Genomic DNA, 27,903 nt, shown 5'->3' on the forward strand with positions numbered 1-27,903 from the left:
TGCACAGAGTGAAGATCTAAGCTGTACCTTTACATGAAAACCCCAGTGACTGTTGTGACCTCATTTAAGGACATATCTCCAGAGAATACTGTCTGAGAGTGATCCTCATAGGAATGTGTCAACACAGATTAGTCCCTTCCTAGATTGGATGTGAGATGTGTTACCTGAACCTTCAGGGTGGCACCTGTTATTGCTTTATACTGTATCTGGAGACCAGGGTGAAGGATTCTTTCAAGGTGAAAGCTATCAATGATGTAGTCTTTATCAGAAGGCCATTGGCTAGGGGAAAACCTACACCACATACAGTTTATGTTCAAGCTACATGTAGGGTATTCCCATGTAGTCATGGGTCTGGTGAAATGAAAAATCTTGTGACCTCATTTAAGGACATATCTCCAGGGCATATACTCTAGGCAAGTGATCCTCATAGGAATGTGTCAACACAGATTAGTCCCTTCCTAGATTGGATGTGAGATGTGTTACCTGAACCTTCAGGGTGACACCTGTTATTGCTTTATACTGTATCTGGAGACCAGGGTGAAGGATTCTTTCAAGGTGAAAACTATCAATGATGTAGTCTTTATCAGAAGGCCATTGGCTAGGGGAAAACCTACACCACATACAGTTTATGTTCAAGCTACATGTAGGGTATTCCCATGTAGTCATGGGTCTGGTGAAATGAAAAATATTGTGACCTCATTTAAGGACATATCTCCAGGGAATATACTCTAGGCAAGTGATCCTCATAGGAATGTGTCAACACAGATTAGTCCCTTCCTAGATTGGATGTGAGATGTGTTACCTGAACCTTCAGGGTGACACCTGTTTTTGGTTTGTATTGTATCTGGAGACCAGGGTAAAGGATTCTTTCAAGGTGAGAACTATCAATGATGATTATGTTTTATTAGTAGGCCATGGGCGAGGGTGAAACCTGTCCAGCTCATGTTTAAGGATGTCTTTCTGTAGCCATGCAAAAAATGGAGTAACTGTTGTGACCTTATTGAAGGACATATCTCCAGGGAATACTGTTGGAGAGTCACTTCCCAGATAGGATGTAAGGTGTCAGAGCATGTACCTTTAGGGTGACACCTGTTCATGGTTATACTGTACCAGGGGACTATAGGGCAAGAAATGAAAACTTTCAGGCCTATATAGCCTACACTTTAATAGGTGAACAGGTAGCTTTTTGTCTTTTTTTAGCAAGGACCTGTGTTTGTTACCCGGTAAATGAGATTGATTTCAAGGTGAAACTATCAAAGGTCATGTCCACCCCAGAAAAATGTTGATTTGAATGAATATAGAAAAATCAAAGAAGCATAATGCTGAAAATTTCGTGAAAATTGGATGTAAAATATATGAGCAAGTTATGACATTTTAAAGCTTTGTTTATTTTTCCCAAACAGTTGTACGCGCAACTCAGTGCCATGCAAATGAGAGATTTTAATGATGTCACTCTCTATTTCTTTTGTTTTTTATTGTTTGAATTATACAGTATTTCATTATTTACAAATTTTACAATAATGACCAATTTGACTGAACCATATAGTATCAAACAATGCTAATTCCACATGTTCAGGGAGGAATTAAAGTGATTGGTTAACATTGGTTGACCTTTAAAATATCTGAGCTAGAAGGTCACACTTGTCACCTGTGTCTGTGATATGTTACAAAAATGAAGCCCAGAAAAAATTGCGTTCGAAAATAATTATTTAGTGCTTCAAAAATTGAAATATCTTAATTTCATCCCATACACTTATGTGTAGTATTTAGGTGTCTATAAGACACCTATTTACAAAATCGGGTTTGCCTTGTAGTTTTAGCATTTCATTCTCAATAATGGTTGTTTTTCAGGGTTTATTAGTTCTAATACATGCACTTGTACACATGTTTCATCTTGGTTTGAGAATTTTTTAAATCAGCTGCTCACAAAGTTAAACAATCCCTTTAATTGTTGTTTCACTAGACAATGAGGAGAAAATTAGAATACTTCATTTTATAAAGTACAAAAGAAATAGTGGGTGACGACATCAGTCTCCTCATTTGCATACCGACCAGGATATTCATAACTATTTTGTGAAATTAAGTGAAACTCTACAATATCATAACTTTCTTATTTTACATCTGATTGTGATGAAATTTTCAGTGTTTTGCTTGTTGGATTTTCTCTTATTATTCAAATCAACTTTTTGTTGGGGGTAGATTTGTCTTTTAATAGCAAGGAGCTGTATTGAAAGCTCATCGGTGTTTAATAGCATGGATGTGTACCTGTAGACTGGGGCTTGGATCCTACCCATAATAGGGCTAGGGGTTTGCTTTAAAATGAAATCATCAACTTGGATAAAATGAAAATAAAGTCTTGAATTGAATCTTGTATCTTGATTACGACAAGTTTTGTAAAAAAAAGTGTCCCCTGATGGAGATATGTAGATCAGCAAACTATTTTTATGACTTTACCCACATGTATGGATGGAGTTGTTGATCCTCTGTTGTGATAAGAAATACAGGGTAAACAACTTTTGTATCCATTATCCTTTTTCCAGATTGACACAGCAGGACACTACATGTATGAATTCATGGTCACTGCACTATGTAGAATGGAGTGTTTGCGTCCATATTTGCAATTAACTTCTGGAATGGAGTGTTTACACCCATATTTGCCACAAACCTTTGATTGTAGACCGCGCACTTATACCCTTTTCATAAACCTATCCTCCAATTAGCCGCCTAAGAGTAATGCGGATAATTCAATAAAAATTGCGTTCACAAACTCCGAAAATAAGCCGCATTATTTTTACGAGCGCCCATCCTGAAAAAGGCTGATAATCGTCATGACAACTGGACACGCCCCCTCCAATGCGGTTGTGTTGGAAAAGAATGACCTTGTGACCACACCATGGCAATTATCCACATTATTTGGAAATGCGTTCATAAACTCAAAATCTTGTCCCGATGCTGCTACATGTATTATGCGGATAATAGCAGCATCAGAGTAATGTGGATAACTCTTGTCCTCCTCCAATTTTACGACCAAATTATGCTGCTATTAGCCGCATAATTGGGTTTATGAAAGGGGTAATAATCGAACACAGTCTGAAGGAACTGCTTATTGGTTGAAGTGTCAAATATGAGTCTGTGCTTGCAGACTATAAGCCCAAACAGAGCCTGGACTGTCAGTATTAAACATCACTTCTTTTTTTCAACTTTCCAGACAGGCTAGTGGAAGAAAAAATTGGCTAGCCCAATGAATTGTTTAAATCAGATACGAACCAGTAGCACCATCTGGAGTCCTGAACTACTCATACCTGGCCAGTTTCCAGACCCATAATGCTAGTGTAGACTAGTCTAGTAATATAGACCCACTTGAATGATAACATGCTAACTGCATGTAACTACTCAACACATTTATACCACAATAATTATTTTACCAAGTAGCAAAATGATTACCTCTCCTTTCAAAACATTTTTTGTTTCTCTATTCAAATTCAATGATAAGTCAATTTATTCTCTGTAGTATATTAGTAGATATCTGAAAAAGTATATTTTAAAACTATGCATTAATAACACACAGTCAAGAGAGACCAAACACAGTTCACTCCTCCTTTTAAAGGACAAGTCCACCCCAACAAAAACTTGATTTGAATAAAAAGAGAAAAATTCAACAAATACAACACTGAAAAATTCATGCACATCTCGGTCAGTATGCAAATGAGGAACTGATGACATCACTCACTATTTCTTTTGTATTTTATTATATGAAATATGAAATATTTTTATTTTCTCGTCATTGTCATGTAAAATGAAGTTTCATTCCTCCCTGAACACGTGTAATTCCATTATTTTAACATTTTGTGCTTCAGGCAAGGAAGTCCTAATCGTCAAATTTTTAAAAATTGAAATATTATATAATTCAAACAATAAAAAACATAAGAAATAGTGAGTGAGTGACATCATCGACTCTCTCATTTGGATGTAACTTGCTTGTTCATATAACTATTTTGTTAAAATGTGCGAAACTTTGAAATGTCAACTTTCTTATTTTACATCCAGTTTTGATAAAATTTTCAGCATTGTGCTTGTCTAATTTTTCTGTATTGATTCAAATCATTATTTTTTTGAGGTGGACTTGACCTCTAAAAGCAGCTCTTGAAAGTTTTTTTTTTTTAAATGCCTGATATATCACGGATGGAGGTGTGGATATCTCCACATACATACTGTACATAAATATTACATGTACATGTATGTACTCTTGCCAAGTAATGTGTTAATTTATGATGTCATGTATCTCCATCATCTCACATTCTTGTGTCTCTTTCAATCATTTCTACAGGAGGTTGAGCGAGAGATCTCCTTCCGAACAGAGTCCGGGTTGTACTATTCCTATTACAAGCAGTTTATCAATGCACCAACGATATCCCAAGGTGAGGTTGTTATTGGGTGCGTTTATACTTGATATTAAGTTTGGAAATTTACAATGTATTTATTTGTTTTATTTCCAGGCAAAAGACAAGAATATGTACAAGAAGAAGAAATCACCACTGACTAGTGCCAGAGGATGACTAAAAGAAAAACTAGTTTCTGTTATGAAGCTCTCCTCACTAGTCGGGGTTTACAAATATACAAAAATAAAATTGGTAAAAAATAACATATGTTTAGATGCATTGCTTATTAAAACAAAAAACCTAATAATAAAGAGTGTTTGTTTTCATGTGTAATTATAATATACAGTCAATATGAAATGTTCATGTACTTAAATAAACAGCGTTATGCTTTTATCAGAAAGTAAAGCCTGAGGAGGTAGAGTTGCATATATTGTAAAAACTTAAAACGTTATAGGGTGTGTTTAAAGTTTGTAAACACACCAATGCTATCAGAAGGTGAGCCTGTTTTAGGATGAATGTAATAAAATAATTTTAATTAGTTTTTAAATACACAATTGATGTTATCACAATGTAGGTCTATATAGGGTGTGTTTATACTTGATTTTAAGTTTGTCAGTGTACTAATGTTATCACAATGTAGGTCTCTTTTGGGGTGTGTTTATACTTGATTTTAAGTTTTAAATAGACCAATATCACAAGGTAGGCCTGTTATAGGGTATGTTAAAATTTGATTTTAAGTTTGTCCATGCAACAGTGAAACTACATTTATTTTGGAAGCACTTGATGGTATTCTTCTTTTCAAAAAAATAAACAGGAAAGGGTCATGGGTGCACCTTCATACGTGATCCATTCATACATTAACATTCATGAAAACAATATAATATAACCAATATTTATATTTTTTTTTTATAAAACAGTATTCATATTTATCTATGACAAAAAAAATTGGCAGTGCCATTTTGATAACATGGCAGTTTATGGCCCATTAGAAACAGTATGACCTTATCAAAAGCATTCTTAGTATAGTTTTCCTTTCGTTTCTTATGGAAGTGATTATATAACATATGAAGGTTGATTATTGTGAAGCAGATAATGCTAGAATATGTTTATTTGACTGGGAATATGAGTTGCTCCATGTATGATTAAAGGACAAGTCCACCCCAACAAAAACTTGATTTGAATAAAAAGAGAAAAATTTAACAAACACAACAATGAAAAATTCATCAAAATCGGATGTAAAATAAGAAAGTTATGACATTTTAAAGTTTCCTTCATTTCACAAAACAGTTATATGCACATCTCAGACAGTATGCAAATGAGGGAACTGATGACATCACTCACTCACTATTTCTTTTGTATGTTATTATATGAAATATTTTGATTTTCTTGTCATTGTCGTGTGAAATGAAGTTTCATTCCTCCCTGAACACGTGGAATTCCATTATTTTAACATTTGTGGTTCAGGCAAGGAGGTCATAATCATCAAATTCGTAAAAATTGAAATATTGTATAATTCAAACAATAAAAAACAAAAGAAATAGTGAGTGAGTGACATCATCGACTCTCTCATTTGGATGTAACTGGCTCGTTCATATAACTATTTTGTTAAAGGAGAATGAAACCATTAGAACAAGATAGCTTGTGTGAAAACAGAAAAATCAAAGAAACAGATCAACAAAAGTTTGAGAAAAATCGGACAAATAATGAGAAAGTTATGAGCATTTGAATATTGCGATCACTAATGCTATGGAGATAGCAAATTGGCAATGCGACAAAGATGTGTGATGTCACTTGTGAACAACTCTCACCATTACTTTAGTATATATTTCACTTGAATTGCCTCTTTTATCACATCTATCCATAGATCATGTGTTCTTTCTACATGAGGGCATGTAATACATATTTTTTAAGAATACATCATGGATAGAGAGTTTGTATCATCATAAGAAAAAGCAAAAAGAGACATTTTGAGGCTATTTTATAGTCCACCAAAGGGAAAGTTGTTCATCAGTGACATCACACATCCTTGTCGCATTGCCAATGGGAGGATCTCCATAGCATTAGTGATTGCAATATTCAAATGCTCATAACTTTCTCATTATTTGTCCGATTTTTCTCAAACTTTCTTTATTCTTATTCTTTGATTTTTCTGTTTCTACATAAGCCTATTTGTTCCAAAGGTTTCATTCCCATTTAAAAAAAAGCGAAACTTTAAAATGTCATAACTATAACTATCTCAATTGACATCCGATTTTGATGAAATTTTCAGTATTGTGCTTGTCTGATTTTTCTCTATTGATTCAAATCAACATTTTTCTGAGGTGGACTTGACCTTTAAATGTACCAGTATGTCTTTGCGGGGGGGGGGGGGGCACTCGCATATATTGGCAGTACGGGATGCATGTGTCGCTTTGATGACCCCCTTTTTCAGACCTAATTTTCAGAACTCTAGATACTCAGAATGACAAAATTTCTGTTTAGAAGTCACCTGCTCTCCTCGGAAGGCCCCCGTTACAAAGCATCTCAGTTCCCCAGCCCTGCCAAATTGTCCAGAGCGAGCTCAGCATGCCAGAACTTCACGCACGGCTTCAATAAGTATGGTGTCCGCTAGCAGCTCTGCGCACGGCTGGTGCTCCCACATGCCGTACACGGTACATGTACATGCACAGCGCTAGCATGCGCCGTACTTTACAGCACTGCAATCCCATTCCATAGACCCTTTCTTTCACACATCGCCCAGTATATAGGCCTATTTAGTTACCAACATGCCGTGTTTAACCCTTGAAGTCAGTTCCTTAAACCCCCATTTCAGTGTTTCGTGAGGCACACCCCCATCAAAATATAATTTGAATGCCCCCCCCCTCTAAGCGCACCACCCATGTGAATTATGACTAGCTGTTTGTCAGTGTATGATGTTATCACAAAAGGTACATGGCTGATAAATCAGATGTAATTGACCTTATCAACACATGAGCATTCTCTAGATTTTCAGGTCCCCTTTCACATAGAAAAGATAGTCTTGTACTATTGACACGTGCATTTTACATTCTGACGACATTCAAGCACTACAAGTCTATAACGTTAAGTGTCCAGTGTTGTGAGAGGCCATCGTTGTTCCATAGAGCTATTAACAGCTCCATGGTTGTTCAAAGACTTGATATTGATTCAGATCAAACTCAGACTGCGATCAAACTTAAATTCCTATTCTTAACCATACAAATTAGACTGATCACAATCTGTGATTAATATTATGTTGCAACTCTTTGAATCTCAAGGCGACCGCACACCTAACGATTGGTCTGCTACCCGATTTCAGAATAAAATGTAGAAGAATTTGATGCTAATGTTGAGACTTGGAATATCTTTAACTGTGTTATGTTCTAAATCATCGTACAAATACCTGTGTTCAAATCTATGACTATGCTATCATCCTTCTTAGAATAAAAGCAAATTTGATATCTAGTCGTAATGACATCATAGCAGTCATACGATTGGCTGCGATTTGAAACTAATTTGGCCTTTACTCTAAATTAAAGGCTTGTACTCTTTCAATATGGTTTATTATTAGTATTCTTTCAATTAATTTGAACCTCAAATAGAATGATATGTTCCATTCACTTTTTCAAAAAATGAGCAAAATGCAATTTGTTCCAAAATTGGATCACGAGCAGTCGTAAGGTGTGCGGTGGCCTTTAGGGCCCAGGTAAAAACGAATATACCTCCATCATGGACTTAATAGTCCATGGAGGTATGGTCGTCTATAACACTAAGAAAAGACAGCGGTCTATCCTAACAAACAACAGCCTGAGATAGATCATTTGAGTTCATCCAAAGGGTACTGTCATTAATACACCTGTTCAGATAATTAACTCTGTCTGGGTCATTGTCTAAGTATAAACATCGGGTCATCTTGAAATTACAGATTAGTTCGATTCACACCGGCCAGTTATCAAATATCCTTTTATCGCAAGGACGTTGTGTCGGCCTTTAAATATTCAAATTTCAATTCATTTATTTCCACATCTCAAAGAAACAAATGATATAGATAAATCGAGATCAAATCAATCATGATTCAATAATAAAATAAATCAACAATGACAATTGTAAAATTTTGACAAAGTAGCAAAATATGAAATGAATAGGGGTATAATAGCAAAGACATTATAAGGCAGGAGAGATGTCCAATGTCCATTTGTTTTCTGTAATAGAGCATAGAGGGAAAAATGAAGGAAGGCTGGTCAATTTTTTCTTTAAGGGGGGGTATGGGTAAATATGAAAGGTCCCAAGTCGTAATCTTAACTTAAGATATATTTCAACTTGTTCGTGCGATAGGGGACTTGCATGTCATATCATAAAGCCTTGCACAGATAAACGTAAAATGGAGCTTTAGGATCGGTCAGACATTGGTGTCTTGTTCTCGTGCATGATATGGGCGATGTTTTGCTGCGTCATTCCTTCAGTTTTTGTCAATTTTTTTCATTCGAAAAAAATCTGGGTGAACTTTAGTCCAGACTCTACATGTATAGAGTTCAATTGGAGCCCGTGTTCAGAATATGGGTCAATTGGTCTAAAAGCAATTTGTACATTGCAGTCTAACTCTGTAAAAGACAAAATTAGATCAAAATCATACAAGCTGTTTGAATACAAACTAGGATACAACAAACCATGGAGCTTCTATGGATGAAGCAAGTCTACCAATACAATACCCAATCAGAAAGTATTAATTTTTATCAGTGTACAGTAGGTGTGAAAGCACCGAGAGACTAATGCAGATACAGACTGTCATTATCAGGGTGTAAATATATCTCTCCAATCATTACTTTGAATTCCTTGATATTAACACCTAGTTGTTGAAGGGTTATTTGGTCGATGTGAAAGTCATTGTACGTGTATTTGATCTGCATTGTGCCCTTCACACATCAACTGTATGGAATAGTCCCCAGGGAGTTGAGGATGTAAAAAGAAAGTCATTGTAATTTCCATGCAACTGGCTGGAATACTCCCCAGGGAGTGTAGGATGTAAAAAATTCATTGTACTTTGGCTTACATTGTCAGTATTGCACACAACTGGCTTGAATACTCCCCAGGGAGTAGAGGATGTGAAAGTCGTGTTTTGCCCTGCATTGCCAGTTCCAAACAGCAAATCATAATGGCTGGAATACTCCCCAGGGAATGAATGATCATATGCAAGCCCATGTATTTGCCTTGCATTAGCAGCAACTGGATAGAATACTCCCCAGGGAGTGGAAAGTATGCATACATTGTAGCTACCAGGGTAATAATGATCTGTACAGAGTGTCTATATACACTGTACATGCATATTCCACATTGTTATGCCCTACTATGTCCATTGAAAACAAACTGATTTTTAAAGGAGTATCACTCTAAAAAAGTAAGAAGTGAAGGAAATTGAATGGATAACTACAAGCTGATGGGAAATACAGAAGAGAAAGGGGTTGCCATTTTTTCTTCGAATAATCATAATGAGTTTGACCATCTTTCTTTAATCTACTGGGTTTAAGAAATTGGTGATGATGGTATCGTAACATCATGTGCAGTAATGAAGATGAGACCTCCATTGATGTGTTATAATTAATTTCCCCAAGAACAGATGTTTTTTTCTCAGCCCTGCATCTTTCAAACCTTGGTCAGGCATTGAAATGGCAGAATGTACATCACATATTATACCCTTGAAAGTACAATATGGCATCCAATTCACTTGGAGAGGGCAGTTTATATTGTCTGTGTCCAAAGTGTTACCAAAATGCAAAGGCTTTGGGTCCATTTCATTATAATAATAATAATAATTGTAAATTTATATTGCGCAATTTCTATTTGGATATACTCAGCTGCGCATTACAATACATAACAGATAAGCAGAAAAACAATTATTAACAGGATACGCAAAAATTTTAAAAGTAAAATTAAGTTCGCTAAATTAATCGAAGAAAAATAAGTAAAGATTAATTATTTCTACAAAACACATAACCAAAAACTTGAAAAAGTGACTTCTTTTTTAAAAACTATCTTGAAAGAGGTGGGATTTCAGTTTGGTTTCAAATAAGTTGACAGAGGATGCATTTCTTATTGAGGAAGGGAGACTATTCCAGAGTTTGGGTGCAGCACTGATAAAGGCACGGTCACCTAGTGTGATCTTTGTTTTACATGGTGGGAGACTGAGAAGCATTGTGTCATGCATGGGAACTACGAAGCCTGTAAGACTGGGTGGGTGATTTTAATTTAAGGAGTTCACTGAGATAGGTGGGGGCCATGTCGTGTATAAAACTTGTTATAAATTTATAGTAATAGTTAAAAGCTTCTGAAATCCTTCATTCTGATTGGCTGATGGTAAATTTGTTACAGAAATTGTGTACCTTTTTGTTTTGCATCACTTTATTGTGCGAAAAGCAATAAAGGAACAGTGTAAGAATGACAACAATACATATACATTTACAGAACAAAAGAGAGCCCAGGACATGGTCACATTACTGACACAAGCAGGGCAGATTAACATAATGTTACAGTTACATTGCTAAACTACCAAATAAGATGGAACATTCGGTGAAAGTATTATAAACTGTTAATCATCAAGTCTGTATGAAACGGACCCTGGAACTTCCAAACCCAAGTAAACTACAAAACTGTGGGTGCAACATCATCATATGCTTTTAAAGACAATTTATCAGAATATATCACATCCTTCATTTCATCATTCAAGCAATTGCTTTTATCCGATCATGTGATATACATGCACTTGTGATATCTCTAGTAAATCATCTCGGCAAGTAACATTGTATACTCTGTCTCAAGAGATGGCTAGTCAGAAGGCCTACGTGATCGTCATCATTATATGCTTTAGCCCTGGTTACATTTGCCAATGTCATTCCAGGATAATCCAAACATTTTTTTATCATAGTTATAAGATACGACTCTTACGAGCCTGGTTTAAATTTTGTGAAATAGGGTTCTTCAATGAAATGTGATCTTTGAGCAGAGTGCTGCTCTAAATACTACCAGATTGGTTATTAATTTTTGAAGGAATTATATAAGCCAGCCCTCCCCCCAAAAAAAAAAAAAAAAAAAATTAGTGCAACCAGGTTAGATGTATGTGCTTTCAGACTGACTCATTGCAAAAATACCCAGAAAAGTTATAGGCAGGGGCCGAGTGTCATCACTTCCACTTAACAAAGACAGCACTGACCTAAATAGTGTGATGAAAACAAATTGTAAGAAACAAAATGAAATATTGTCAGAAACAGCACTGCAAATTTCAGAAAGATTTGTAAACTTCCAGATAATGAAATAAGTACTCGATTATCATGACTTTCAGCATTAAGTATGAATGCTATGTTTGTGTATTATGTATTATTGGCATGCCAAAACGCTGTACGGGTTGCTAGTGCATTGCTTTCATCGGCTAGTCAGTTGTTAGGGCTCAAGATTAATAACGTCCGGATGTTTGCCCCGGCCTGTATGTTACCATTACTTTACGCATATGATTCACACCCGACCATTTCAACGAACATCTTTCAGTGTGAGTTCTCGAAGTTCTGAGCATACACAGTATGGTCTTTAATAGTAGCAGATTAGATGTGAACCTTCAAAATTGCTATATCTCCAAGCTGGTAACCCCTGCCACATATGGCACTTACACCCAAAGTGCTCATCTCATAATTTGCTTCTCACTGCGAGAATACCTGATACCTTGGGAAATAATCCCTGCTGAAGTTTTTTTCTTTTTTTCAAGTACCTTTCTTTCTGGAACATTACACTTGTTTGCTTTCACACTTGGAAAAACATACCAGGTATTTCTGTTTTTAGTAGGTCTGAACGCATCTATTACCTTATACCTGATGGGTGTTTCACAAAGTTGTTTGTAAGTTGCGAACAACTTAAAGAATGACTGGTGACCACTTTTAGGGAGTTGATTTAACCGCATACATTCCTAATTCCGAAGATTCGTTATTCCGAAGGTTCGTATTTCCGAAGGTTCGTAATTCTGACGGTTCGTTAGTCCGAAAACGAAATGAGGTTCGTAATTCCGAAGGTTCGTTAGTCCGAAAACGAAGTCAGGTTCGTAATTCCAAAAGTTCGTTAATCAAAAAACGAAATGAGGTTCATGATTCCAAAGGTTCGTCAGTCCGAAAACGAAATGATTGACAAACCTTATTTCGTTTTTGGACTAACAAATCTTTGGAACAACGAACCTTATTTCGAACGAACCTTCGGAACATCGAACCATATTTCATTTACGAACTGTATTTCGTTTTCGGATTATCGAACCTTCGGAATAACGCCACAAATGTTCTGATTAAGAAACCCTTTTACGTTTTCGGATTATCGAACATCGAGGTATAGGCAATTTACGTGTTTCGGGATTACAAACCTTCGGAATTACGAAGTATAACCAATTTAACAACACCCAGTGAATATGTAGACCATCATTAACCACAAGTTGTTCATAAAATCATTCGTAACTTACAAACAGCTTTATGAAACACCCACCTAGCATGAATTCTGATAGAGCTGTCCTGAATACCCCAGATTGTTTTGATTGAAATAGAAGCAGAAATTATGAGTATACATTTTCACAACTGGTGGGAATCAGAAGATGAAAGCTTATCAGTGAAAGAAATGAAATCCCTCATGAGTCTGTCTGTTGGTAATATGTTCAGGGGCCCGTTGCAGAAAGAGTTGCAATCAAACGCAACTCTAAAAATCATGCGCAACTTGATTTTCAACAGCGTGCATTTGGGACTTGCAATTGATTTTTGGGGCTTGCGTTTAAACGCAACTCTTTCTGCAACGGGCCCCAGAGCACATAGCTCTATGTTCAGAGCCATACCACTTTACTCATTGCATTCATATGCACTTACTTGTGGGTGTCCCCCCTCAACTTTCAAATATTTCTTAATATGGATAAAAAACTATCACAGTAAAAAAAAATAGAACGTTGTTTAAGCCTGTCACTCTAACAACAGGTTGTTTAAGCTGTTTTGTAATTGTTTAAACTTTACAACAACTTGTTTAAAAAGTTTAAACAGTAGAGTGATGGGCTTAAACAACATGCTTAAAATATTTAACAGCATTTTTACAGAGTAGATTATCAGTTGTAACTTAAAAAAGGGCATTAGACATACATTCATGTTTCCAACAAAAATAAAACATAAGGTCCCCTCATATACATGTAACACAAATTACTGATGGGGTTGCTCTGTTCAATAAAGCTGAAACCAATAAATGAAATGGGATAAAATAATAAAAATGTGAATGATAAGCACCAAATCTACTCTATAAAGTGTTCAAGGGACAAAAAGATTTTTAAAGATCATAAATCTGCACAAGTTGAACACATTTTCAGGTTAGACCTTCCACTCTTATCATAACTTTGTTCTGTATGTATATTCATGTAATTACAGGTATTTTATTACTTTTATTTGATTAGTTTATTAAAGGTTTGATTGTGTGGTTTTCTTTAGGATAAAAATGATCAGAATTATTGTGTACACAGACATTTATCAGTGTTTGGACAGCCTGTATTTGATTCTTATTTTTTACAGGTTTGTCTGAATAAAATCCAAATATATAACTTGTTTGATTCTCTATTCATAATAATTCTATGTAGTGTACATATATCATGATTTTTTCTTAATTCCTTTGAATCATTTTGAATGGATAACCTTAAGACGATAAGGTCATGGGAGGTCAGGTGGTTAATTAGGACAGTAAAGAGCAGTTATCCTGAACGGATAAAGAATGTAGCCTATGCTATCTTTTCATCAGTCCTTCATGGTTATGCACACAAGGATGACAGAATCACTTCTTTGGTCTATTTTTTTAGAAAAGAAAAAAAAATCTTTTCTTCCACAAAATCCTTTTCTATTTCTGTTCTCCATTAAGACGACAATGTGCAATTTTTTTATCGTATCTTCTGGAACCTTTTTTTGTTGGTGGGGGAGGGGGGTAACAGGTGGTATATTTTTGCATGACACATAATGTGGGGCAAGTCAATGGTCAGATGCAATACAATTTTCATGCAGATTTCTGTGTAAAAGATTTACTGTTTTAGAAATTTATCCGTTTTGAAAGTTTTGTTTTTTTACTAGTGAGAAATGTTAAAAGTAATGTTGAAAGTGATTTTTGAGCAGTTCGTACTTGAATTCGATCCAGTAGAATGTTTTTCCGCATATAGACTGAAAATAACGATTTGTTTACCCTGGTGCATTGTGTAGCCCACCCACGAGTGCGTCCCACACAGTTAGTGTGAGCATGAACAGGGGCAATCAGCATGAAGTGTGAAGTGGTCCAATATCAATTCATTTCAACATTCATGAACCATCATCATGTGTTAGGAAGACATACCTTAAGGGAAGGAAATGCAGTCATTGGATACAGAACATAACACATTTGAAGAGCTCCAATCTGTTTTTTTTTTAGTTTATCTCTAGTAATCACAATGAAAATATTTCACTTATGGAAGGGAGCATGAAACAATGTTTTGATGATATATCCACCGCACAAATAAAATTAATTTCAATTAATTTAGAAAATGCCATTTTGAGGATTATATATCATACAACACCTGTTGGTGCTGCTCTGTGACATCACACATATCAGTTTTTATACACGCAAACATCCCTGTAAAACTAATATTCGTTCATGGATTCTCGATCTCATCAAACCTTCACTTATATTTATCTCTAATTTTATTGCTTTTATGAAAACAAACTTGCATGTACAGTGTATCATCAATATAAAAAGACAACGATAAGAAATATGTAGATCCCATTCTCATTACATCATAAAACTCGATTACTGGAAGCTAGATTAGTGGAAACTAGCAATGAGAAAGGTCGAAGCTGTCTTGGAAGCGATCGTCCAAACCGGTTTGGAAAACCACATCGCGATGTAGTTTTCAAGATCGATTTGCCTCGTTAAACTGGTTTTAGCGTAAGTGAGGACACAACCGTTCTTCAGGAAGTGTGATCTTCGCACATTTTAAGTGCGCTACTCCATGCACTGTGTGTAGGATGTCTATGGTGCTGTTTTCAATTTCATGCGAAACATGCTACCGTACTGAGAGTACGTGTTGCCATAGCACAAGACTGCTTTATGTGAAGTGGACTTTGAAAAGCAATTTCTGGTGATCTAATGAGAATGCTAGCAAAGCAATCTTCCAAACTGGTTTCCTGAATCGGCTTCCAGTAAACTAGTTTTAGAAAGTACATGATGAGAATGGTGTCGTGGTATACCGGTACCTTCTTGTCAATTTAATATCGTAGAAGGGTTTTACATGCAAGGAATGCTGGAAACTCTTTCATCTTGGTGAATTCTTGCTGGAGAGTGATGTGTATTCCTTGTAGAGTATAAAACAAGATATCTAGTGAATCCTCTAGAGTGGATCGTTCACTCAGCAACGTCTTTCACCCACGTGATTGGAATGTGTCTATTGATTTTAAAGCCGAATAGGCGGAACTATAAAACAATGATCTTTTTGTTTCGGTTGGAGCAGTGACGAAACTCTGCACAGTGAAATAATGGCATTATACTAGTAGTAGACAAAAATTGAAAAGTCATTATTCTTGTGGGTTTGGATTTTCTTTTTTTATTGCCTGATTACGCAATAACAAAAATAGCATATTGTTTTAAGCCCATCACTCTAACAAGTTTTCTATACTTCTAAAGAATTGTTTAGACGAATTGTTAAAAACATTAGTTGTTAGAGTAACAAGCTTAAATTCTAAACAGCATTTTTAATATGTAGCTGGTTTTATGTTCTCTCTCTCTTTTACTCTGAAATTTTCATTTTAGCACTTATAAAAAGTGACATTGGTCAATGATGAAAAGCACATTAATCACATTAGATCCATAGTTAATCAGTAAGAGTTTTGTCATTTCCAAGTTTGTGCTTGATTGTACCATCCTATAGGCCTGCAATTTGATTTTACAAGCTCAGACAGTTGGATTGGGGTGTTCGTTTTTTGGTGTGTGTTTTTTCTCGGGGGGGGTCAGTCAGAACAGTCTGACACAAAAAGAATTTTTCATTATTGTTTTGTGTGCTTTTATCTACAGTGAATGCTGACGGACCTGTCGCACCCATCCGGCAATTAAAAATTAATATTTTTAATAGATGTAGAATAAATTTTTTATCTCCACATTTCCTCTTATTTGCATTTCTCCTCTGATAGATATGCTGTATGATTTCTGAGTAAGTGGAACGTGATGAAAAAAAAACTGTCTTGTTTTCATGAACAAATTTTTATCATAAATAATTTGAATGAATGTTCAGAATGTTTGTGATGCAATAAATTAGGAAAGCACATTAATTTTCAATAGATTCAACTTAACTTTTTGTTTTTAAAGCACAGTGAACTTAACTAAATTGATCTGATTTCATTCAGTTTTGAATTGGATATTATATGTTTTAATTCCTCTTACTGCCCCAAAAGCTTAAAAACTAGAATGAGTTATGAATAATGTGTCGCCAAGAGGTGATGTACTACAAGTAAATGTGGTTATTAATGGAAATCTTTATTTTAAAATTATTTGCAAAAAACAAAGTATATTTGACAATACAGAACAACGATATAATGGAGAGCAGCTTTAACATCTTGGGAGTGGATTCTCAGCCAGCATGAAAAATCATGAAAAAAAAGTTTCTAAGATTATTCACAAGGTCGGAATCTTGTGTCCTTTATAGGAACAATTTGGATGAAACCGGAGAACTCTTTCCACATGTGTGAAATCGGTTGTCATCATCAATAAAAAGAAATATGAAGATCTGATTTGTACTTGACGGGCGAGGAATCAAATATGGGTCTCTTCCAAAGGTCATGGCTGCAGAGCTGAGCCCTGGAACACAAAGCTCTTTAGCATGGATCATAAAACTAGTTTTTACGGTTGATGCTTTGACTACAATGTATAATCGTTTGTAAAAAGTCAAGTTTGCAATTGATCATTAAACTTTGTGTAAGATGACCCTGAGATGGGATGTATGGTGGATTTACCATCAGCCCAGGTATGCTCAACCTGAAGATTTTAGCTCGAACAGACATTCTTGAGAGAAAGGTTTTGAATATTGAACTCCAGATTTTCATCAGCCAAAGTGGAGCTATCGGTATGAGCTGCCATTACCCCCCCCCCCCCCATCCTCCGGCAATTCAATTTGAAGTGCTTTTTTAATCCCTCTAAATATTTGTCTTTTTAGGGCCATTTGTTTTGGGAGGGGGATGGTCACAACTACCTAGAGTTTTCGTTTGAGTGTGACTTGTATTTTTATCTCTACATTAATATATATATGATATGATGATGTAATTTTGAAATTTTTGGTCATTTCTTGTCTCTTTTTCAGGTTTTTATGAACTCACAAATGATAATACAACAGAGAATTGGAGGACCATCAATGTAATACAGAGATTCAATATTTATCAAGAGATTTTCCTTGCATTCGTATACAGAATACTGCCATTTATTCAGGTGAGTCCAGTGAATAAATAATGCGTTTTAATAACTAGTATTTACATGTAGGTAAACTTTTTCAAATTCCATTAAATGTCAACCTTTTCAGATTTAAAACTGTTGTTGATATTAAACAAGGAAGTAAAATCACAATGCAAAAGTTTTCTCTTAATTATTAATAGAATGTATGAAAATTATAAACAGTGATTACGGTACAGATCTTCCCAGTAGAATCTCTCTTTACGTTAATGCTTTACTGGTACTTTTAGAAGCCTTTAAAGGTCAAGTCCACCTCAGAAAAATGTTGATTTGAATCAATAGAGAAAAATCAGACAACCACAATGCTGAAAATTTCATCAAAATCAGATGTAAAATAAGAAAGTTATGACATTTCAAAGTTTCGCTTATTTTTAACAAACTAATTATATGAACGAGCCAGTTACATGTACATCCAAATGGGAGAGTCGATGATGTCACTCACTATTTCTTTTGTTTTTTATTGTTTGAATTATACAATATTTAAATTTTACGAATTTGACAATTAGGACCTCGGATCCTTACCTGAAGCACAAAATGTTAAAATAATGGAATTCCACGTGCTCAGGGAGGAATGAAACTTCATTTCACATGACAATGACGAGAAAATAAAAATATTTCATATTTCAAACAATAAAAAACAAAAGAAATAGTGAGTGAGTGACATCATCGACTCTCTAATTTGGATGTAAATGGCTCGTTCATATAGCTATTTTGTTAAAGGGGAATCCAATCTAAATAAAAACTTGTTTTTATAAGGAAAAGAAAAATCAGACAAGTTGATAGGTGAAAGTTTGAACAATATTGGACAAACAAAAAGAAAGATATGAATTTTTAAAAGTAGTAAATATTGGTAATCACTATACCCATGGAGATTTCAAATTGGCCGCATATGGGATGTCATAGTGATGTAAGGCAAGGACTACTCTTCCATGTACCCCAATACATATTATGGCTAAAATGTCATTTTTCCCAAAAGTTTAATTTCAAATTATATTTTTCTTTCATGAGGACATAAAACAATATACTACATGGGTTATATTCAGATTACTGCCCCAGGGGAATGGGTACTTAGGAGAAAACCACAAATCCCTGATAATAAAGTACATGGCCTATGGGAAAGTTGTCCTTGCCCCTTGTCATAATTTACTTACCCAGTTGCCAATTTGAAATCTACATAGTATTAGTGATCTCAATTTTAAAGCAGCTATAACTTTCTTATTGCTTGTCCAATTTCTTTCAAACTTTCACCATTCTGTTTAATTTATTTTTCTCCTTACCAACACAACATTTTATGGCCAAGGCTGGATTCCCCTTTAATAATAAGCGAAACTTTGAAATGTCATAACTTTCTTATTTTACATCCATTTTATGAAATTTTCAGTATTATGCTTGTTGAATTTTTCTCTTTTTATTGAAAGTAAGTTTTTGTTGGGGTGGACTTGTCCTTTAACAATTGTATACATGTATATTCAACTGCTTGTATTCACTGAATTCACTGTAAATATTATTCTTATGTTCCTGTACAAAATTAGTAAGTCCTGTACTATGGGATATTGGAGGGGAAAGAAAAAATGTCTTCAGGGTCCTGTAACACAAAAGTTAGCGATTGATCGTAAGCTTGATTTTCACGATTGATTGTACATTGTAGTCTATGCAATCAATCGTAGCAAAATGTTCTACATTCATTGATAACCTTTGTGTTACGGGCCCCTGGCCAAGCAGGGTCCTGTAACACAAAAGTTTATAGCGAGTAATCGTACGCTTGATTTTCACGATTTATTGTGCATTGTAGTCTATGCAATCAATCAATCATAGAAAAAATATTCCAATGATCATTGCTAACCTTTGTGTTACGGGCCCCTGATAATGCTCAGTTCAATTGCTAATTTTATCATAAGTCTTGCGATTGATGGCTCATCTGCTTCTTGCTACAGAAAGTATGAGTTGGTATCCTCTGGCTAATGTTGATTAATCCTCCAATTTTAGATAGAAATTTGAAATTAATAACACAGTTTTTTGTATCAACTTCTTGAGTCTATTTTTCTTAAATTGCATCAGCAAAGAAATCAAATGATAGATTATTAAATATTTTGTTTTCATTTGTTTCTTATCTCTCTCTCTCTTTCAGAGTAATTATCTGCCCATCTTTTTTTACATCAAGTCTGTATTTGCTCTCCATGGAGTTTATTTTACCACCATCTTTGCCATGGCATGGCTTCTTAGTAATTCATGGCTCTCTGGGTTGCTTGCATGTACTTTCTTCATTGCTAACAAGTGAGTAAGACCCTCAGATGGGTCTATAACTTTCACGATAATAAGTATGAATTGTCTGTATTTGCTCTCCATGGAGTTTATTTTACCACCATCTTTGCCATGTCATGGCTTCTTAGTATTAAACTCGTGGCTCTCCGGGCTGCTTGCGTGTACGTTCTTCATTGCTAACAAGTAAGACCCTCAGATCGGTCTATAACTTTCACGATAATAAGTATAAATTGTAAGTAAAATGGAGTGTTACTTGTACAGGTGAATCTACCTAATAAAACAAAACAATGGATTTTTTTAATAAAAAAAAACAAAATAAAAACACAAATTAACCTAGTGTCATTACAAATATGTTTCCAACAGGTGGTAAAATCAAGGTGTCTCAAACTTTTTGTGGCCAATGCACACCGTGCCATTGGCCGATGACCCTAATTTTCAATAAAATGTTATAATAATTGATGGCAAGATCAAATCTTGGAACAAACTAGAGGCCAAAGTTCTAAATCTTCAAATGAATACATGAATGAAAATGGCTATTTCATTCCTCTTCATATTCAAGCGATTCATTTAAGTGTAATAATGATGCTCAAACAATCGTACTATTTGGGCTACAATTGTTATCCAATTTAGCCATTGCTGCAAAGTAAGGAGTTGCAGGTTTTTTAATGTAGATAGAAGTATTCCAGTTTTCTAAACCTTGAAAAAGGTCATTATGTCTATCTATTAAAATATGTTTAAAATGCCTTTTGTTCCCAAAGTGGGTCGTTGTTTGGTGAACTCTCGGCCTATTTTTCTCTTCTCCTTGTTTTCTTTTTCCTTCTCCTCCTACTTTGTTTTGTTCCCTGTACTTTTTCATGGGTAGCGGTACTCTCAACAAATATTCATCCTCTACCTCAATATTTTTTTGTTGTTCCTCATTTTCTTGCTATTTTTGCTTTTTTTTAGGGCAAATGCAACCAGAATTGACTACACCATACCTCTAAGAGAAAGCTTTGCTTTGCCATTCCTGTACATGCAGATGACAATTATTACCTACTACCTGAGACCGACAGTCATTCACAGACAGGTTAGTTGTCTCTGAAAGCAAAGTTCAAGTTCTTGTATAGAATTTTTTATATTGTTACTTTGGCTTGACCATTGTAGCCTTTCAAGGAAATAATTCATACCAGGTTCTTATTTACATCACCTGGGTCAAGTGTGGCAAATGTAGATAAATGGCTTGCCAAAGGATGTTGGTGCTGTAGCAGGGATTTGAACTTGGTCCCTTTTAGCACAAAATCTGGAGACTTATCCACTGGACTCCAACATGGATATGAAAGTAATTAAATGATAGGATGAAGAGTAAAATTTAATCTTAACGTAATAATAATATTAATAATAGCTAGTTTTTATACAGCGCTTTTCCCATTTACGGCTCAAAGCACTTTCCAGCATATTATTACCCGGGTCATTGGATTCATTTCAATCCCGTACGAAAGTGAACAATTTCCACTCCCTAGGGAGTATTCCTTGCATTCATTGCAGCCTCATAATGGCGCTGGCAAATTCAAACATACAATAACTTTGACATCCTACCGGATACCCAGTTAATTAACACCTGGGTGGAGAGTGGCCAATGCTGATCAACGCTTGCCAAAGGACGCTAGTGCCGGGTGAGATTTGAACACACGACCCTCTAATTGAAAGGTGAGAGTCAGAACCGCTACACCACGACAGTATGAATTTCAGTACATTTTGTAGAATTCATTGGGTCACTTTATTATAAAAAGGACTGCCTTTTTTCTCCCTGTTATCAACCATTTGCAAAATTATACCCATACTTTTTATACTTCTTGTAATTTTTATACCCTCTTGATACTCCTGAGAAGATTTATTTTTTTCGAGTTACAGTCCATCAGTGATTTATGTGATATTCTATTACAGTATACTTTTATTGATAAGGGTATAATAGAGCCACATTGTTCAAATTAAATCAGGAATGTTTCAATTTCACACTTGACTCAAGGTACTCTAATTTCATTTCAAATTACAGCTCAAGGTTGTATCATGCATTAGGGAGTACTAATGCCTGATGTTTTTTTTTTTGTAAAATGTCATTTTAAATGGTGCTGACTTCGCTATAAATGCTGACATGAAAGCTAATATGTCCATGTAGTCTCTGCGATTGCAGCAAACAATAATTTCATGAGAAAGGTTACTTGCCACAATATCATCATAGATGATTTTTTTATTTAGATCAAGATCTGGATTGTCTGTGCTTGCAAAGTATACCTTATTGTTCATGGAAAAGGTTTTGATACTCGCCTGTAAAGTGAAATAGATCTACTTGCTCAACCAAAGACCTTTACCCCAATTTTACAACATCAACAGCTAGTCTTATACAGATTGATATAATCCACAATTGTCTTGACATTAAAAGGGATTATTTCTTTCAAGGATATTCTAACTATTGAAATATATTTAATAGTTCCCATGAAGTTAAATCCCATAGCTATCCTTCGGCTACCTAGACCTGTTCTTCAGTAAGTTTTTATTCTAAGGTGGAAAGTGAAATAGATCCACTGACTCAACCAAAGACCTTTACTCCGGTTTCAACAAGATCAATAGCAAGTTTGAATATGATACCATTATCTTGACCTTAGAAAGGACACTCTTCAAGGTTATTTAAGCTACTTAAAGGACAAGCCCAACCCAACAAAATCCTAATTTGAATAAAAAGAGAAAAATCCAACAAGCATGGCACTGAAAATCTCATCAAAATCGGATGTAAAATAAGAAAGTTATGACATTTTAAAGTTTGATCGCCTGGAGTGTGGGAACATACCTCAACAAAAAAACCTTTTCCTCAATTTCTCAAAATCAGTGGCTCGTCTAAACCTGATACAGTTTTCTTGACCTAAAAAAGGGATAGCCATTTGAAGGTAGTTCAAATTGTTCTAATACGGCAGCCAAGCTACAGCTGGGGTAATAATATCCAAGTCCTTTGGAAGCGCATAGAGACATTATTCATAATTGTGATATGCGCTATACAAGAACTGTTTCTAATTTTCTCATGAAGATTTAGCAAGCAAAGCAACCTACAGACTAGTACCTTCTTGAGATTACTTTGATCACCTTGAAAGTGGGAAGATACCTCAACAAAAAAACCTTTACCCCAATTTCTCAAGATTAACAGCTAGTCTAAACCTGACACAATTTTCTTGACCTAAGAAAGGGATATCCATTTGAAGATGGTTCAAATTCTGATTTAATGATTCCCATCAAGTTAAAACTCATAGTTTACCTTAGACCACCTTGACTTATTCTTCAGTACTGACCACATAGAAACGTTAGCACTAAAATGCGCTAACAGAGGCCCTGTTACAACCGTTAATGTGGCAGTGATACCTAATGTTACAGCATGGACCTACTAGGTCCATGGTTACAGCAATGTATTACTGACAGATTGAAATCAATGTTTTGACTGCACAATCCGAAAGGTGTGACGGGGCTTACTGTTGGTCTAACAACGTTTCTGTGCGGCCGGCACAGAAAGTTTTGATTCTCAGGTGGAAAGTGAAATAGATCTACTACCTCAACAAAAACCTTTACCCCAATTTCACAAGATCAACAGCTAGTCTAAACCTGATACAATTTTCTTGACCGAGAAAAAGGGATAGCCATTTGAAGGTTATTCGAACTGTTGAAACAAATTCATTAATTCCCACCAAACCAATTTAAAGCTCATAGTTTTCCTTAGGCCACCTAGACTTGTTCTTGAGAAAGTTTTAATTCTCAGGTAGAAAGTGAAATAGATCCACCTACTCAACCAGAGACCTTCACTCTGGTTTCAACAAGATCAATAACAAATCTGAATATGATACCATTATCTTGACCTTAGAATACCGTGTTTACACATTGACTCGGCTCGCGTGTTGAATCCGCGAGCCGGGTTGAACACTGCGAAGAAGGGATCAGAGATCGCGTTCATACGTACATATAAAAAGGCGAGTTCAACACGGCTCGCGGATCTCGAACGGAAGAAGAATTATGACGTCGCAAATTAAACGCGGGAAATTCACCGCCGGAATCGAATCTTGTCCGTGCGAACAACAACAATGCCAAAAGTGAAAGCGCGCGCAGTGACCTAGGTCAAGAGAGTTCGACACGGCTTTCTGTTTACACACGAAAAAATTGCCGAGTCTGACTCGGGTCGCGGGTTGAAACCTTCGATTTTGTAGGATCGATAAAGCCGTGTTCGACACGGCTCGCGGATCACTCTGATCGCGTTTACACAGCATAAAATTGCCGTGTTGAGCACGGCTCTCGTGTTCAACCCCCGAGCCGAGTCAATGTGTAAACACGGTAGAAAGGACACACTTCCAAGGTTATTTGAGCTACTTAATACTTCAGAGAAAATAAAACCCATGATAGCAATTTCAGGACCTTCTAAACTTCTCGTGAAGATTTACCAATCAAAGCAACCTACTTTCTTGCGATAGTTTGGTCGTGTGGAAAGTGAGAAAAATTACCACTACAGTAACTTACTTGCATGGAATCCTTGATTTTGATTAGCTGTTGGTCATAGTTACCATGGTAGTTGCCATTGAATGTCGAAGTTACCATAATGGTGACCTTTCTGCAATGGGCCAGGGGCCTGTTGGAGAAATAGTTGCGTTTAAACGCAAGTCAAAATATCAAGCACAAGTCCTGAATACGGGTGATTCATTGGCTGAAAATCAAGTTGCGCCAGAATTTGTGAGTTGCGTTTGATGATTTGATCACAACTCTTTCTGCAACGGGCCCCTGATCTGTTTATCAAAGGAGTGAATACAGAAGGCCCATATTATGTCCCTATACATCATACATTTATTGCATGCAGAAAATTCTATTACGTTTCTTTGCAACAAGTTTCACACAAATTATATTCTTATGTGAATGGGGTCAGGAGCTGCGTGAATGATTTCTTAAAAGTTCAAATCCAGCTCTTTTTATCAAGGGAGTTTTACAGAAAGCTGATGATAATAGTTTGCTTTTCATCATAGTTTTGTAGTTGTTTTTTTTATGATTGATCTACACGTATGATTCTTTTCTATGAATCAATACAAACAGGATAATTACATATTTTTGTAGGTTGGAGAAAATTCGACAACATTTCAATGCGATAAGTTTCACGCAATATTTTCTTCTAGTGTGAATTGGGCCATAAGATGCATATGAATGATTTAAAGTTCAATTCCAGTTCTGTGTATCAACGGGCTGTTACATGGCCCATTGAGCTCAAACACTGAGGTGGTTTTGACAGGCAGATGACTCAATCAAAACATCTTCATCAATCAATTTTAGTCATGGGAGGTAGAGTTTGAGACCTTGGGGGTGCAAGTCTATGTTAAACACCCCCCCCCCCCACACACACACACACACATAAAGGTGCACTTTTAGACCAACTCAAAAAGTGAGAATTCCTGGGCCCTTCTGATACAAATTTACAATATAATTTACAATATACAAATCAAGGTGTGATTGTTCTGAAATTCCTCTCTTAATTCTGCATATTTTGATCTCTGGCAATTTGACTCTGAGTTGAATCTGTCAAAACTCTCTGTAAGACTGGGCCCTTGTCCTCACTGATCAGAAGATTTACCCCCATCTACCCCAATCAGAGGATACCAGGGGGTGTTTCACAAAGATTTAGATGAATAGAGTCGTACTTTAACGTTGTGTGTGATATATAGCGCATCCGCATCACCTCAAACGGCGTTTTACAAATTTGGTCAGTTCAAGCTCAAATGACATGCACTTCTTTGTAGTTATCAACAAGGTCACGCAGGGAATAATTTTTCTTTACAAATTTGAATAGCATTATTGGTCATATTAAGAGAAAAGCTCTCAACTGTAAAGTAATTTACAGTCATATGTAAAAATATACTATACAAAAGACTTTTAATATGCAAAACAGTCTTCCAAAAATGTGGAGCAAATTGCAATGTGATACCAGGAAAATTATGTCCTGTTAGGTGTTAAATACTGAGTGTGCAGGTTGCCATTTAATCATGACTCTAAGCCACAGTTTTCTTTGTGAACATCCCCCAGGTCTTTTTGTCAGTGTGAATGCAATTACTTGTAATATTCCTGAGAGAAAATACCCACTATTTTCATTGGTACTTTTTTGCAATGTCATGAGTATTCTCTCAGCATTACACAGAGGATATGAATGCAGAAAATAGTCTTAGTTATTACGAGGCCTGAACAAGTTCTTGCAATTTACTGGTATTATACAGAGCATCATACAGAGCAGGAACCTGTTTCATAAAACTTGTTAAAGGACAAGTCCACCCCAACAAAAACTTGATTTGAATAAAAAGAGAAAAATTCAACAAGTATAACACTGAAAATTTCATCAAAATCGGATGTAAAATAGAGTTATGACATTTCAAAATTTCGCTTCATTTCACAAAAACAGTTATATGAACGAGCCAGCTACATCAAATTGAGAGAGTCGATGATGTCATTCACTCACTATTTCTTTTGGTTTTTACTGTTTGAAATATGAAATATTTTGATTTTCTCGTCATTGTCATGTGAAATGAAGTTTCATTCTTCCCTGAACACATGGAATTCGATTATTTTAACATTTTGTGCTTCAGGCAACGAGATCCTAATCGTCAAATTCGTAAAAATTGAAATATTGTATAATTCAAACAATAAAAAACAAAAGAAATAGTGAGTGAGTGACATCATCAACTCTCTCATTTGGATGTAACTGGCTCGTTCACATAACTATTTTGTTAAAAATAAGCAAAACTTTGAAATGTCATAACTTTCTTATTTTACATCTGATTTTGATGAAATCTTCAGCATTGTGCTTGTCTGATTTTTCTCTATTGATTCAAATCAACATTTTTCTGAGGTGGACTTGACCTTTAATATAGTAACAAACTTGCAATAAGAGTTAAAAGCTACTGAAAACCTTCTGTCTGATTGGCTGATGGTAAATTTGTGATAGAAATTGTGCATTTTTAGTATAACAAGTCTTTATGAAATGGTACCTTGGTCTTTGGTTGGGGGAGGGATGATAGGAATATGAATTATCATGAGGAAGGCATGAATCATATTCATTATGACATCAAATTGGCAATAATATTATTGCAAATGGTCTATCACATTATGAGTCATACATGTATGTATATATTATTGGTTAGGTCTTTTTCAAGAGACTTGGTTCCCTAAATTTGTTCTGTCAAAGCTACAGTGATTATACAAAAAATTAACAATGCGCTTTATCACAAAATATTTTGAAAGCATGTGACACTGAAAAATTGGACAATCGTAATTTTACTCTTATTATTTTAGACGTCTTCAGGAAATGGGACTGTGCTGCAGAAATTGGTTTTTCAAAAAGCTTCATTAATTAAATGCTTCGTTCTCCAAATGTAATAGATCAGGCCAGGGAAATATTTCATGGAGAGATTTGTCAATGATTTTCACTGACTAATATTGGCTCTTGACCAATCAGATGCAAGGATTTTCAGTAGCTTCTAACAATAGCCAGTGAAACTCACTGAATATTTTCTTTGTGTATTAAATCTTACCTTAATAATGTCACAGTTTGTTACACTGACTAATTGGCTCTCGACCAATCATATGCAAGGAATTGCAGGGGCTTAAAACAGGAGTCAGTGAAATTTGCTCTGTGTATTAATTCTTACCTGAATAATGTCACAGTTTGTGAAATACATCTATGCTCCAGTATATAGGTCCATGGTCCCTTGCAGCCTAAAACAGA

At 35.5% G+C, this 27,903-nt stretch overlaps 1 protein-coding gene across 1 annotated transcript in view; it reads left to right on the top strand.

Annotated features, from left to right (window-relative positions):
- The window catches only part of LOC121414463 (probable C-mannosyltransferase DPY19L3), a 56,077-nt gene that overhangs the window by 5,602 nt on the left and 22,572 nt on the right, over window positions 1–27,903 (top strand). Inside the window, exons 2-5 of the mRNA XM_041607645.1 lie at window positions 4,328–4,418; window positions 17,731–17,855; window positions 20,005–20,150; window positions 21,084–21,204. Coding sequence (XP_041463579.1) covers window positions 4,328–4,418; window positions 17,731–17,855; window positions 20,005–20,150; window positions 21,084–21,204 — 483 coding nt within the window. The remainder of the gene's footprint in view (window positions 1–4,327; window positions 4,419–17,730; window positions 17,856–20,004; window positions 20,151–21,083; window positions 21,205–27,903) is intronic.

The sequence above is a fragment of the Lytechinus variegatus genome, chromosome 4 (assembly GCF_018143015.1).
Source record: "Lytechinus variegatus isolate NC3 chromosome 4, Lvar_3.0, whole genome shotgun sequence".
Classification (NCBI taxonomy): domain Eukaryota; kingdom Metazoa; phylum Echinodermata; class Echinoidea; order Temnopleuroida; family Toxopneustidae; genus Lytechinus; species Lytechinus variegatus.